This window comes from Peromyscus eremicus, chromosome 3, assembly GCF_949786415.1.
Source record: "Peromyscus eremicus chromosome 3, PerEre_H2_v1, whole genome shotgun sequence".
NCBI lineage: Eukaryota > Metazoa > Chordata > Mammalia > Rodentia > Cricetidae > Peromyscus > Peromyscus eremicus.
This window is the reverse complement of record NC_081418.1, coordinates 139,215,488-139,231,191: the sequence shown is the minus strand read 5'-3', so window position 1 is coordinate 139,231,191 and position 15,704 is coordinate 139,215,488. Positions and strand designations below refer to the sequence as shown.

The window sequence follows — 15,704 nt, the reverse complement described above, 5'->3', positions numbered from 1 at the left end:
ATTAGGGGAATATAGCACAATACTCTTCTGTGGTACACTGCCTGTATTACACTTTCCAACATGCACTGCCTGTTCATTCCTCTCTTATCTGTTGTACTTAGTTCTTTCTTGCACTCTTATCACACCGATGACATGTATCCTTCCACTTTACTTATCATAATAATGCCATGAGACCTCTCATTCAGATCTGTTCCTGTTCTCTTTGTGGTGCACCCACTGAGGAATGAAGCCGCTGATTCCAGGATAGATCCCTGCATAGGTCATGGCTGTCTAGCTCTGTGTTCCCTTTACCACCCTCTCAGCAGCATCCTCATTCTTCTAACAAATGTCACAATTACTGAATATTATCAGAATAGCGAAATCTCAAGATTCTATAAGTAAACATGTTCTAAAATTAAAATATTTAGCCTGAGTGTGGTGGCTTACATCTTTACTGATATCACTTAGAAGGCAGAGGCAAGCTGATATCTATGAGTTTGAAGCAAACTTGGTCTATATAGTGAGTTTGAGGCTAGCCAAAGCTACACAGATAGACCCTCTTTGAAAGAGTAAATAAATAAATAAATACTCTCTCAAATTAATAATAACAATTTTAATCAAAGCAGTATTTTTCTTAAAGAATCAGTGATAAGGACATTTTCAAATTCTAAAGTATTTATCAGTTTCGCTTACCCTGTTTAAAGAACACTTAATATCATTTCAAAAAAGAAACAGAAAACTATATGCTAAGAGGTGACCTGTTCAGGACTGATAAGGAGTAGTTGATAAATCACCCAAACAGGCTGGGCTTTATCAGGAGCAACAACATACAGAACACAGGCTCTGTCTCCTCTACAGTTTCAAGTTCCAAACCTCCTCCTGGATTCAATTGAGTCTCTTCCTCTCGGCTCACAGATGAAGGCTGCAAAGGCTGAGGAGGCTTCCATAGGCATGCTAGAGACAGACTTCCCTACACCAGGCTGCCTGCAAGAGGTAGAAATAGGTATGTATTTTAATGCAACCTGATTCAAACTAAAAGATAGAGGAGAGATTCACCAGGGACCCTCAGAGGAGCTGAACCCCCAGCCTGTTAGCCTGTCACAGTGGGTCTCTGTAGAAGTAGAGATGCATGGAGGCCTCTGCTACATTAGTTACTCTAGCAGAGTATGTAACACTCAAGTATTTCCAGGCAAGAGAAATGAACAATAAATTAATTACAAAAGACTAAGACGTGGGTTTTTGCTCACTTGATTGCTTGGTTGGTTGGTTGAACTGCATTTGTATGTTTAGTTTGTTTTTGGTGTATGTGGCCTATCTTAGGAATCTCTGGAGACAGTTGGCTAAGGATCATTTAATCAACATAAGATATGTGTAAGCATGAGCTCCAGTTTTCCTTTTCCATCATTTTCCCTGATATTGAGTAATGTTGGTTTACTTTGTCACAAGCTCAGGAATATTTGAACTGTTGCAAAATACACAGTAAACTCATAAAGTTGCTGTAAATACAGACAGGCTTGTATGTAAAGAGGAATTTCCCTAGATCCAGGCCATGAGGTAAAGGTAGTCTCCTCGTAACAAAATGTTAAACTGTTTTTAACTATTTTTCCCATAATTTTCACAATATTAAGCATACTTAATGCATGTATTTACTACATAAATATCATTTTATTCCATATTTTGGCTCATTTTTCTTTTTAAAAACCAATGTGTGTTTATAGTGTGTGTGCACAGTATTGTAGACTGGGGAAGGTGGACAATTCTTAAATAGAGAAAGGATAAAAACTCATGCATATGATGCTTAGACAGTGGGTTTTCATAGTAAGACTCACACCTCATCCTGTGCATTATAACAGACTCACAATGGATCACAGACCCAAACATGAAGCCTAGAACTTAAATCTATTTGAAGAAAATATGAAAAACATCTTTATGAATGAGAGCAAAGATTTTCTTGGTTATAATACCAAAAGCTTTATCTATGTACCAGAAAAATAAATTGGATTTAGTGCAATGAACACTCTGCTCTGATCATTAAAAAGGAAAAAAAAAGTTAAACAGTGGACTGGCAGTGTTTCCCTTCCCCCTCCCCACATCTGTCTGTTTGTCTGTCTGTCTGTCTATCTGTTTGTCTGTCTCTGTCTCTCTCTCTCTCACAAGAAATTGTACCTACATTGTACTGAGAGTTTTAAAAACCCAGTGTTTCATTAGATGTATAATTGTGTGTTTGGCAGTACTGTGAACTTCTATCCTCATACAATTTGTTTGCATTTGACAATTGCTGGTGTATGAAAATGGTAATTATTTTCTGTATTGACATATTTTCCTGCAACATTGTAAACTTGTTCATTACTTTTAGAGCCCTTTCAATAGACTTCTTAGAAATTTATATGTAGATATATCCATGTCGTCTGAATACCAACATTTTTATCTCTATGAGACTTGACTGTTATTTTTTATTTTTTGCCCTGTTGTCCTAACTAGGACCCCCAGAGTCACACTAGAATGATCAACAGACACCGTTACCTTTTGCTCGGTCACCTTTACCTGCCCTTGCAGGTTCTTGAGATTGATGTTATGATATTTATATTTTCAGGTAAAAAGCTCCAAGAAGTATGTCTCAGGATCCTCTCCCCTGAGTCTCCTGCTAAGCTTTACTGCAGCTATGCATTGAACATCATCCTCACTGCGGTTGTAATTGCACTGTCTGTTGCTTTGTCAGGTGAGTGACTCATCTCCAGATTCTTCAGCACTCTGTCCACATCCACATTGTCACTTAGACTTACTGACCACTGTGAGCCAGGCACTGTGGGAAGGGCTGGGGAGAAAACACACTGGAAATTCCTGTTCTCTGGGAACTTGGGGTCTAGCAGGAAGATGCAGTGAAGGATCAGCATAGGCTGTGGTGTGTACAGGAGGCCAGGCTCAGCATCCCTGGGAAGATGGCATTCAGCAACCTCTAGAGAGAGATGCAGGAGACATATGTCCTCCTGGGAGACCAATGGCAAGCAAAGAACTAAGACAAGAAAGTAAAGGAGAAACCTCATGGAGGCTGATGCACCTAAGAGAAGTGAGGGGAGTGAAGAGTAATATGGTTGGGGAAGGTACAGAACCCCCCATGACTCTTGGTTTCAGTAAATTTCCTCAACCACTGTCTGAAAATACTAAATAGAAAGTGTTAGAAGTATGTCATTCCTAAGCTTTTAGTTGTGGACTGTTCAGAATTACTCACAGCTTTTTGTCATAGCTCGAGTATATGTTTCATAATATTGTTTTATAAAATCAACTTTAACCATGTCAGAAAATAATACACAGGCATAAACATGGACAAACATTTGCCAAAAAGTCTTAATCAGCATAACCTGAAAAGAGTCAGATAAAAAGAATTACAGTCACCCTCACTGCCTCTTCCATTTGTCCCTTTCACTGAAGTCTCGTGGTACTGGGTATAAGAACTGGAAACAGCTACAACAAATTCTGTTCAACTACAAATTAGTGTGGGGGCCATTTGTGGTACTTAATATCTCTTACAAAATCAGTTATTTTTAGGATTTAGAGACCTATTGAAAGAATAGTGCAAACCTTCTAATCTGTCATAGAAAGAAAAAGCTGAAGGTATGACAGAAAAGTGTCTGTTATTCTTCTAAGCCCTCTGAAATTCAAAGCTTCTTACACACCATTCTGAGTGGCTCTAAGAAGAGCCAGCATGTATATGTATATGATGTATATGTATATGTATATGCATATGTATATGTGTATGTCATTGCTTTTAGATACTGTGAAGATGACTCAGGCCTTGTGTCTGCTCTGTGCTCTCTCCTTAATCCTTGTTGTCAGAGGTGTTATTTGTTTAGGAAACTGGAACTTAGACCTAGCTTGTAAAATGGAGGAAATTTAGACCTCTCAGTCCTAAGGCACTCATAGCCTAGAAATGATTTCCTCACAGAGTATGGTGTCTTTAGTCCCACCACTCAGGAGACACAGCCAGGAGGATTACTACAAGCTCCAGACAAGTGTAGTCTATACAGTGAGATCCAGGCCAGGTAGAAGACATAGGGAGATTCTGTCTCAGAACACAAAATACAAAGAAGAAAAATAAAGCATTTCCTCAGAGTTCACTGGAAGGCCCTGGATTGGGCGCCATCATGCTAGGATGGGTCTCCTAGTGATAAATTAGTAGAGCTACAGTACAAGCACACACCTCCCAACTGAGACTTGCATGGTTAGCCAAGGAGATGAGACATGGAAATGTTTCTTTATTATATTTCATTGCACTGTCTGCTTTTTAGTGAGAACAGAAAAACCAGTCATTTCAACTCCTGGACCTTGCTATGCCACCTGTCCAAATGACTGGATTGGATTTGGAAGCAAATGTTTTTATTTTTCTGAAGACATGGGAAACTGGACATTTAGCCAGTCCTCCTGCATGGAAGAAGGGGCCCAACTAGCTCAATTTGACAGCCTGGACGAGCTGGTAAGAAAAGCTCAGGAATTGGTTTGTTGTTTTTCTGTTGAATGTGTATTGCCTTGTGACAAGGATCGTAAAGCTGAAGCATGAGGAAGGATTTCACCCTTCCTATATGGGGGACATGGGGAACATGTGAGTGTATGCAGTTGCTGATGTTGTTGCTTCTGACTGGAGCCCTGAGATCTTCCACAGACAAGCTCTCATGTAGGGCTCGTAGTCAACCTGCATGGCCACATCCACTGTGATGCATGCTAATCATGGAAGTCTTTAACTAAGCTGGCAGATATTACAAACTGAATATGGCAACTGTTAATAACTGGAAGGCCAGGCTTAATAAGGGATGGTTCTAGCCATAGAGGAATGAGTGGCCGTCAGTATACTTCAGCTTATGGGTCTAAAAGGCATCCACTGAGAACTGAGGGTTATGATGGCTCCTAAGTCGATGGTCCTCAGTTACAACCTGCTGCTTTCCAGGAAGGTGGCTGTAGGGCAGAGAGACTCAAGGGTCCTTTGAAACAGAGAGACATGTGTACTTGCTTTTCATGTTTTATGACAGAATTTCCTGAAAAGATGTACGAGTGTTTCTGACTGCTGGATTGGCCTATGGAGAGAGTCAAAACAACACCCTTGGAAGTGGACAGAAAACACTGAATATAATAACTTGTATGTTTTCAGACCACTTTTCTTTCTACTGTGTTCATGTGTTGTGGTGTGTGAATTGTGACTATGAGAGACAAAAGTCAGTGTCATGTGAAGCCAATTGTTCTAGAAAGCAAAAAACATAAACCATTGGTCTTGAGGTTGGCTCTGAGGTAGGGTGTGTGCTTATATGCAAGAGTCAATCCCCAGCAAGCTCCACATCCCAACAAATTTAAATCCTTTGGGTGCTCTCCTATTTATTTGCTATCATCATCAAAGCATTTACCTAGTGTGATTTGACTTGAAATCTTTAACATGATGATGGCATCAGGGGTAATCTTTCCACTTCCATCACCAATATAAAACATTTCCTGCTGAGAAATGCCCTTGTCGGCTGTCTACAGAGCTGCAGATGGGCAGTGAGGCCTCTGAAATCCCACGAAGCCACTGCAGAACTGCTGGGGTAGAACTTGTCAGTCCACTGTTTGCACAGCTGCATCTGTCCCAGAAGCAGAGACTCCAGGAACATTGGGAACCCCCTCTAAAGTCTCATTATCAAAGGGCACCCCAGGCAGCTCCTGGATATGAATATAGCTAACCAGTTTGAATGGAGTCATTCACTGAAATGATAAATCACAGACCAATTGATTTCCATCATTAAAGCCTTTTCAGCAATTTACTGAGAAGTGGGTTTTCCCTGCTTGCATATATGTGTAAAATACTTCAAGATAGAATTTAATATCACCTTCAGTGAGGTAAACCATGGCACCAGTTCTTTTGAACATGGCAGCAAACATCTGTTAAATCCCCTATATACACATTACAGGTCAATATGAATCAATGACAACAGGGTAATGTTCACGTTGAACCCTAAGATGGAAAAGACACTAGGTGAAAAAGCAGTGTTGGTGATTCCTCACAGAGTCTGCCTTTCTTTGACTCATACTACAAATAAGCATTGGAGATGGGTAAGATTTCATTGCAGGAGTGAATGCAGTGCTAGCCTCTGTAGAAATTTTATTTTTTGTTTTAGGGTTCCTGTTGAAGGAGAAGAAAAACATGCCTACCTGACTAGTAGTGGGATCATCAGTAGCAAGGACTCCCTAAAGAGACGTTGGGTTTGTAGCAAGTCCAACAGCTATACTTCACAGTATTCAGTGCCCGGTAGTTTTTAATCTAAGGTAGGAAAAGTGTCAAAGCATTTGTGACAAACCTGTTAGATGTTGCTTATGTTTGATGCTCCATTGTTGATCTGCTAATACCACTATCAAAATCAACTTATAATGTGTGGTGACGTCAAGGATGAAAACTATCTTAGACGACTATACTTACAGGTGCTTGGGAGACCATAGATGATTCTAAATTAAATAAGTACTCATGTATGAGTTGGTATTCATATCTTAAACCTAAAGTACAACAACAGTATTAGTGACCCCTGCTTTTATGACCACATGTGAACTTTTTTTTCATTACTTCCTCTTTTGAATGCTTGGAATCTTAAAAAGTGAAGGACAAGTGAAAACATGGAAATAATTCAGTAATCACAGGAAAGATGATTATTTGTCTGTGGCCTCCACGTATTTTTAGAGACAATCAACATTTTTTTTTTTTTTTTACAGAATTCAATGACAAACATGAAGGGATATCTAGACAAGATTAAAACCAATGCCATAAATTCTGGAATTTAATTCATTAGGAACATTGTCAAAATATTTTTAGACTTTACTTCTCAGGGCTTTAATAAAATTTAAGTTTATGGAGGAAGAGAAGAAAGATGGCAAAAGGAACTCCACCAGAAGGAGTTTCTGTAAGCTCCAAGTGGGAGCTGAGAGGCAAGACAGAAGGCCAGACTGGCATAGGGAAGTTGTGAGACTTTCAAGATAGAGATGGGAGACAGGAGGAACAAGGTTTCAAAGACCCAGAAGTGCTTAAGGATGCTGCAGGATGCTGTGGGATGTTCTGTATGGCAAATGTGTTGCTGATTAGTCAATAAATAAAACACTGATTGGCCATTGGCTAGACAGGAAGTGTAGGCAGGACAAGGAGGAGAATAAAGCTGGGAAGTGGAAGGCTGAGTCAGAGAGACACTGCCAGCCGCCATGATGACAAACAGCATGTGAAGATGCTGGTAAGCCACGAGCCATGTGGCAAGGTATAGATTAATGGAAATGGATTAATTTAAGCTGTAAGAACAGTTAGCAAGAAGCCTGCCACGGCCATACAGTTTGTAACCAATATAAATCTCTGTGCTTACTTGGTTGGGTCTGAGTGATTGTGAGACTGGCAGGTGAGAGAGATTTGTCCTGACTGTGGGCCAGGCAGGAAAACTCTAGCTACAAATGGCGTCCAACATGGTGGCAAGAGTTTCCACCTAAAAACTGAGAAAAAAAGATTCTAAAACGGAGCTAAAAACAGCTTTCTAATTGTCTCTCTCAAATGAGCAGCAGCTGCTGGTTTGAGCTACTGGTGGGTTCCTAGCTTTGCGCTCGACCTGCCATATGGAGGGAATGAGGCCTCTGCAAGTGGCACATTAAACTGCATGGTGGATTTAGCCTTTGCTAGTATAAAAAAAAAAAAAAAAAAAAAAAAAAAAAAAAAAAAAAAAGAGGTTTCTAGGCTACACGCTGCTTGGATAAAAGCATAGACCCACAAAAGCTCCCAGAGCTGGTGGAAAACGTACCACCATCATGTTGGGAAGCTGAGGTGGGCGGAGCCAGCAGCCACAGCTGCTGCAGTTTAAAACAATAGATTCACAATAAGACAGATTCAGATGTAATAGTTTAAATGTGTGTAAAATATACGTAGGCTTGAAAGAGACAAAAAAGGTGATATATACAGTTATAGAAACAAATACATAGTTTTAAAAAATAAAGTCTTTAAAGAGACAATAAAATTAATATAAAAAATAAGCCACGTAAAGATGAATATTACACAGAGAATCTGGATTGTGTTGTCTTTGGGATTTTTAACTGCAGAAAAACATTTGATTGTAAAAGCTGTTGAGTTAAATCAATATATATATTTTAAAGATACCTTGACTTCAAAATTTGGATGTAAGGATATGTTGCTTTGAAAAAGAGTCTCTGCTTTTGTTTCCACAGAAAGCAAGAGGCTATGGATTTGTTCCAGATTAAGATACATCACGTTTGACCAGCTAAGACCCCCTGAAAGGTCTCCGATGACACCATGGCCCAGATGATTCAACATCCAGAATGGTTTCAAAGCAACTGGCTCAGACAATACAGCCTCATGGACTATTCCATAATTCTAAAATTTTCTTTGTATCCCCATAAGATACAGCGCCCCCCTCCAGCAGGAATTATTAAGAGAAGCTACGCCCAAATTCCCAAATTATATGTAATTTTACTTTGTTAAGGTTAAAACCTTCCTTTAAAAAAAAGGGGGGGGGAAGTGCTGTGGGATGTTCTGTATGGCAAATGTGTTGCTAATTAGTCAATAAATAAAACACTGATTGGCCATTGGCTAGGCAGGAAGTGTAGGCAGGACAAGGAGGAGAATAAAGCTGGGAAGTGGAAGGCTGAGTCAGAGAGACACTGCCAGCTGCCATGATGACAAACAGCATGTGAAGATGCTGGTAAGCCATGAGCCATGTGGCAAGGTATAGATTAATGGAAATGGATTAATTTAAGCTGTAAGAACAGTTAGCAAGAAGCCTGCCACGGCCATACAGTTTGTAACCAATATAAGTCTCTGTGCTTACTTGGTTGGGTCTGAGCGGTTGTGGGACTGACAGGTGAGAGAGATTTGTCCTGACTGTGGGCCAGGCAGGAAAACTCTAGCTACAGCAGGATTTAGCAGGCAGCTACTAAGGTGAGGAGGCAAGGAAACAGGAAGTGTTCCAATAGAGGGAGAGGAGCAAGTGTCTTAATAACTAGAGTGTAGCCATTGTGGTGGGGCACTGGAGGGCATAGCAGGCAGGAGGAGACAGAGAGAGGACACTTACTAAGTAGGTGAAGAGAGATGGATGGTTAAACCAGATAGAGAGGAGAAACAGCTGGAGGCAGACACTAGAATTTGGAACCAAATATCATGGGGAGAAGAAACTGGCAGAAACAAGTGATCTCTATGCATCTTAAGACAGTCAAATCAGCAACTTGAGCCAAATCAGAATCTTCGTTAAGAGTGACCTAGTCTCCATGGTAGTTGAAAGGCATGGGTGAGAGCTGTTCAGCCTGTTGATTAGTGGTTCAGGCTGGGAGGGCCCACTGAAGCTTATAGAGATTGGTTACCACAGGTTGAAGGGGAACCGGCTCCCGAGCTGATTAAATTGGAGATCCTGAGTCAAGTAGTAGGTTCCACTGGGGTTTTTAACCACAAGTATGGGAGAAGAAGTGAGGGGCACAGAAGTGCTGTGGGATGGTCTGTATGTCAAGTGTGTTGCTGATTGGTCAGTAAATAAATCACTGATTGGCCAGTGGCTAGGCAGGAACTATAGGCGGGACAAGGAGGAGAATAAAGCTGGGAAGTGGAAGGCTGAGTCAGAGAGACACTGCCAGCCACCACGATGACAAACAGCATGTGAAGATGCCGGTAAGCCACGAGCTATGTGGCAAGGTATAGATTAGTGGAAATGGATTAATTTAAGCTGTAAGAACAGTTAGCAAGAAGCCTGCCATGGCCATACAGTTTGTAACCAATATAAGTCTCTGTGTTTACTTGGTTGGGTCTGAGAGCTGTGGGACTGACAGGTGAGAGAGATTTGCCCTGTCTGTGGGCCAGGCAGGAAAACTCTAGCTACACAGAAGAGTCTTTCTTAAGAGGTCAGAGATAAGAGACTTAAGTCCCCTAAGACTTTGGAGAGAGAGTGGATATTGAGCCTAGGTGATGTAATTAGTAGGGTTTTGCAATTGGGTAACAAGAGGAGAATGGTGTTTGGCCATAGAGGGATTTGGGGTGTCCCATTCTCAGGGATCCACCTGGGAGGCCAGGAAAGGGAAAAGTGTGTCAGATTGGTTTTGAGAAGGAAAGGGGAATGGTGGGGATCCTGGGGTCAAGCTGATGGGGAGTGAAAGAAATAGAAGCTCCCACTCTGGCTATTAAGTACCTTTCCAGCAAAGGGACAGGAGAGGTTAGTGTTGCTAGGAAGGAGTGAGCAAAGGGGATACCCCTAAAAATACAACTAAATGGTGGGCTTTGGTGAAGTTGATAAGACGTCTCCCTACCCTGACAATAGGGAAATAAGGAGAGGTGGGTAGCCAAGACTCCATTGGGACTAATTAGGAAGCCCAGGTGTCTAGAAGAAAGGAGGTGGATCACTCTAATATTGTGATGACTACCTGAGGCTCCCTGTAGGAGGTGGTGGTTGTCAGGCCAAGAGAGCCTGGGGCCCTCAGTCATCCATGGTCAGACCTAGGAGGTGGGCTGGAGGGTGATCTGGGCCTGATATACCCATACCACAAATGACATGGGCCTAATGTCCCTCTTGATGGCACTGTGGGATGGTCTGAATTTTTTATGAGGGTTTTGGGAGACCCAGGCCCAATGACCCTCCTGACTGCATTTGAAGCAGGGACCCAGAGTTTCTTAGGGCTTTTGAAAGCAAGAGGGAGCTGCTATGCCTGGATGAAAAGCCTTACATAGTATCAGGTGTTTTTGTTTGGGACCTTTTTCATCTCTTCCATGGTACACCTTGAAGGCCAACACTAAGACTTCTGCCTGCGGAGTCAGGGTCCCCTTTCAGGATGCTTAAGTTTGTCCTAATGTCAGGGGAACTCTGGAAGAAGAAGTGGCACTTTAAGAGCAGACTTACAGAGATAGGCCAGGTAGCAAGTTGTCTGGACTTTGTCTGCATGTGCTCTGGCTTGTTCCCACATTCTCCTGTGTTCAGGGAGAAAGTTATTGGTGAAAATTATACACTGGAATTCTTCAATAAAGGTGGAAGAATTAGCAGTATAGAACTACAATCCTTTTTTATTTGAAAGTGTACACTTAATAAATAGGGGATGTGTGGCTTGAACAAGCTGTCCACCCTGGCATCCTCCCATAATGCAAGAACCCATGGCTGGATTAGGCCAGATAGGAGAAGGCTCATTAGTATGATCATAAGTTGTGAAGGAATCATCTGGTTTGGACTTTAGAGCTAGGAGGATTTGCTTTTCTTCAGTTGACTTACACCATGTGGTCAATTTTAATCAAGATGGGAGTAAAGTCACATGGCAAAATCCATCCTTTCCAAACCAAGCAATGATGGCCGTCAGCCATGTGGCTACCTCTATCCCAACGAGGGGACAGCAGCTAAGATGGCGGAAAGCCACGTTTCCTTTAAGATTACCTACATATAGATTTTTAACTATCAATCTTGGTGTACTAGTTTTAAATTAACCCATTTCTTACAGATTTTTAATCATACCTATAAGCTTATAAATTTTGAAGTGCAGAAAGTTTACACAATAATCTTACAAATCTTTTTTCCATTTTTTTATTAAGAAATTTTCTACTCCACATACCACCCACAGATCCCCCCTCCTCCTTCCCCCTATCTCCCAGCCCTGTCTCCCAAGCCACCCCACATCCCCATATCCCCCAAATCAAGGTCTCCCATGGGGAGTCAGCAGAACCTGGCACACTGAGCCTAGGCAGGTCCAAGCCCCTTTTCACTGCACCAAGGCTGTGCAAGGCATCACACTACAGCCACTGGATTCCCAGAAGCTTGCCCATGCACCAGGGACAACTGATCCCCCTGCCTGGGTGCCCCTGTAGTGGGTAGCCATTCCAGCTTTGACCTGGAAGTTCCAACCCCCATTGAAGCTTTGGTAACGGTCACACCTACAAGGCAGGGCTGAGAGAGGACGCTGAAGACCCCAGATCTGGATGCAGGGGCTCTCTTGGTTCCTGGACCCTGGAAGCTGGAGGCAGACAGAGCAGAGTTCTCCAGAGAACACAGCCGGACTGTGCTACACCTTTCCCAGACCATGTAAACTATCCCTTCACTTGTAAGTTACCCCACAAAATAAACCTCCCTTTTAACTACATGGAGTAGCCTTAATAATTTCAACAATATGTCCCTCAAACAGTTTGAGCCAAACAACCATCTTCCATATCCAGAGGGCCTAGTCTAGTCCCATGGGGGCTCCACAACCACCAGTCCACAGTTCATGGGCTTTAACCAGTGTGGCCGGTCATCTCTGCACATCTTCTCATCATGATCTCGATGCCCCCGCCTGCAGAATCCCTCCTCTCTCTCATCAGTTATATTCCCGGAGCTCAGCCTGGTGCCTGAGTCACTGAACAAAGGCTGTATGATGACAGCTAGGTTATTGGCTAGACCAGTCACCAGAGTAGACCAGTCTAGGCACCCTCTGTACCATTGCCAGCAGACCAAAGTAGGGTCATCCTTGTGGATTCCTGAGAGCCTCTCCAGCACCCTGCCTCTTCCTACTCCCATGATGTCCTAACCTATCATGGTATCTCCCTCCCTGCCCTACCACTGTGTCCCTGTTCCAGCTTGACCCTCCCATTTCCCTATGTTCTCATCCCCCACTCCTCGCCCTCTGCCACCCACCCACACCCAGTCCGCTCATGTAGATCTCATCCACTTCTCTTTCACAGGGTCATCCATGTGTCCCTCCTAGGGTCTTTCCCTGTTAGCTAGCCTTTCTGGAGCTGTGGGTTGCAGTCTGGCCATCCCTTTTCTCACATCTAGTATCCACTTATGAGTGAGTAAATACTGTGTTTGTCCTTCTGAGTCTGGGTTACCTCACTCAAGATGATATTTTCTAGTTCCATCCATTTGCCTGCAAATTTCATGATATCATTGTTTTTTAATGCTGAGTAGTACTCTATTGTGTATATATGTCACATTTTCTTTATCCATTCTTCAGTTGAGGGGCATCTAAGTTGTTTCCAGGTTCTGGCTCTTATGAATAATGCTGGTATGAACATAGTTGAGCATGTGTCCTTGTGGTAGGGTTGAGCATTCCTTGGGTATATGCCCAAGAGTGGTGTAGCTAGGCCTTGAGGAAGACTTATTCCCAATTCTCTGAGAAACCGTCATACTAATTTCCAGAGTGGTTGTACAAGTTTGCATTCCCACCAACAGTGGAGGAATGTTCCCCTTGCTCCACGTCCTCTGCAACATAAGCTGTCTTCAGTGTTTTTGATCTTAGCCATTCTGACAGGTGTAAGATGATATCTCAGAGTTGTTTTGATTTGCATTTCCCTGATGACTAAGGATGTTGAGCAATTCCTTAAATGTCTTTCAGCCGTTTGAGATTATTCTGCTGAGAATTCTCTGTTAAGCTCTGTAGCCCATTTTTTAATTGGATTGTTCAGTATTTTGAAGTCTAGCTTTTTGAGTTCTTATATATTTGGATATCAGCCCTCTGTCAGATGTGGGGTTGGTGAAGATCTTTTCCCATTCTGTAGGCTGTCATTTTATCTTATTGACAGTGTCCTTTGCTCTACAAAAGCTTCTCAGTTTCAGGTGGTCCCATTTATTATTATTGCTCTCAGTGTCTGTGCTACTGGTGTTATATTTAGGAAGTGGTCTCCTGTGCCAATGCATTCCAGACTACTTCCTACTTTCTACTCTATCAAGTTCAGTGTAGCTGGATTTATGTTGAAGTCTTTGATCCACTTGGACTTGAGTTTTGTGCAGGGCAATAGATACGAATCTATTTACAATCTTCTGCATGTTGACATCTAGTTATGCCAGCACCATTTGTTGAAGATGCTTTCTTTTTTCCATGGTACAGTTTTGGCTTCTTTGTCAAAAATCATATGTTCATAGGTGTGTGGATTAATGTCAGGGTCTTCAATTCGATTCCATTGGTCCATATGTCAGTTTTTATGCCAGTACCAAGCTGTTTTTATTACTATAGCTCTATAGTAGAGCTTGAGGTCAGGGATCATGACGCCTCCAGAGGTTGCTTTATTATATAGGGTTCTTTTAGCTATTCTAGTTTTTTTGTTTTTCTATATAAAGTTAAGTATTGTTCTTTCCAAGTCTGTGAAGAATTGTGTTGGGATTTTGATGGAGGTTGCATTGAATCTGTAGACTGCTTTTGGTAAGATTGCCATTTTTACTATGTTAATCCTACCTATCCATGAACATGGGAGATCTTTCCATTTTCTGATATCTTCTTCGATTTCTTTCTTTAGAGACTTAAAGTTCTTATCATACAGGTTTTCCACATACTTAGTTAGAGTTACCCCCAAGGTATTTTATAGTATTTGGGGCTATTGTAAAGGGTAGGTGATGTTTCTCTGATTTCTTTTTCAGCCCATTTGTCATTTGTATATAGGAGGACTACTGATTTTTTTGAGCTAGTCTTGTATCCTGCCACCTTACTGAAAGAGTTTATCAGTTGTAGGAGTTCCCTGGTAGAATTTTTGGGGTAACATATGTATACTATCATATCATTTACAAATAGTGAAATTTTGACTAATTCCCTTCCAATTTGTATCCCCCTTGATCTCCTTTTATTGTCTTATTGCTCTAGCTAGAACTTCAAGTATTATGTTGAATAAGTATGGGGAGAGTGGACAGCCTTGTCTTGTTCCTGATTTTAGTGGAATCACTTTGAGTTTCTCTCCATTTAATTTGATGTTGGCTGTCGGCTTGCTATAAATTGCCTTTATTATGTTTAGGTATATTCCTTGTATTCCTGATCTCTCTAGAACTTTTATTATGAAGAGGTGTTGGATTTTTGTCAAAGGCTTTTGCAGCATCCAATGAGATGATCATGTGTTTTTTTTTCCTTTCATTTTGTTTATATGGTGTATTACATTGACAGATTTTCATATGTTGAACCATCCTTGCATCCATGGGATGAAGCCTACTTGGTCATGGTGGATAATTTTTTGATGTATTCCTGGATTCTGTTAGCCAGTATTTTATTGAGTATTTTTGCATCAATGTTCATGAGGGAGATTGGTCTGTAATTCTCCTTCTTTGTTGCATCTTTGTGTGGTTTGGGTATCAGAGCAACTGTAGCCTCATAAAAAGAATTTGGTAATGTTCCTTCTGTTTCTATTGTGTGGAACAATTTGAAGAGTATTGGTATTAGCTCTTCTTTAAAAATCTGGTAGAATTCTGTGCTGAAACCATCTGGTCCTGGGCTTTTTTTGGTTGGGAGACTTTTAATGACAGTTTCTATTTCTTTAGGGGTTACTGGACTATTTAAATAGTTTATCTGGTCTTGATTTAGTTTTGGTATGGGATACCTATCCAGAAAATCATCCATTTCTTTCAGATTTTCCAATTTTATGGTGTACAGGTTTTTGAAGTATGACCTGATAATTCTCTGGATTTCCTCATTGTCTGTTGTTATGTCTCCCTTTTTATTTCTGATTTTGTGAATTTGGATGCCCTCTCTCTCTGCTTTTTGGTTAATTTGGATAAGGGCTTGTCTATCTTGTTGATTTTCTCAAAGAACCAACTCTTTATTTTATTGATTCTTTGTCTCTTTTTTGTTGATTTCAGTCCTCAATTTGATTATTTCCTGGTGTCTGTTTCTCCTGAGTGAGTTTGCTTCTTCTTGTTCTAGAGCTTTCAGTTATGCTGTTAAGTCACTAGTGTGACCTATCTGCAGGAGGTCTGCCTGCCAACTGGCCTGAAACTAGGACTGCAACTGGTGCTGGTGTAGGGGCACAGGGTTGT

General features: G+C 41.4%; 1 protein-coding gene across 1 annotated transcript; it reads left to right on the top strand.

The window, feature by feature from the left end:
• The first annotated feature begins 894 nt into the window (after positions 1–894).
• On the top strand, positions 895–6,258 carry LOC131907450 (C-type lectin domain family 2 member E-like). The gene is made up of 5 exons (XM_059258681.1): positions 895–982; positions 2,573–2,698; positions 4,266–4,450; positions 5,001–5,107; positions 6,117–6,258. Exons 1-5 carry the CDS (start codon positions 895–897, stop codon positions 6,256–6,258), a joined length of 648 nt encoding a protein of 215 aa, XP_059114664.1.
• The last annotated feature ends 9,446 nt before the right edge of the window (positions 6,259–15,704 follow it).

Coding starts and splice junctions, on each gene's coding strand:
- LOC131907450 (XM_059258681.1), top strand. CDS start 895: ATGAAGGCTGCAAAGGCTGAGGAGGCTTCCATAGGCATGCTAGAGACA. Junction 983..2,572: donor CCTGCAAGAGGTAGAAATAG/GTATGTATTTTA, acceptor TTATATTTTCAG/GTAAAAAGCTCCAAGAAGTA. Junction 2,699..4,265: donor ACTGTCTGTTGCTTTGTCAG/GTGAGTGACTCA, acceptor TCTGCTTTTTAG/TGAGAACAGAAAAACCAGTC.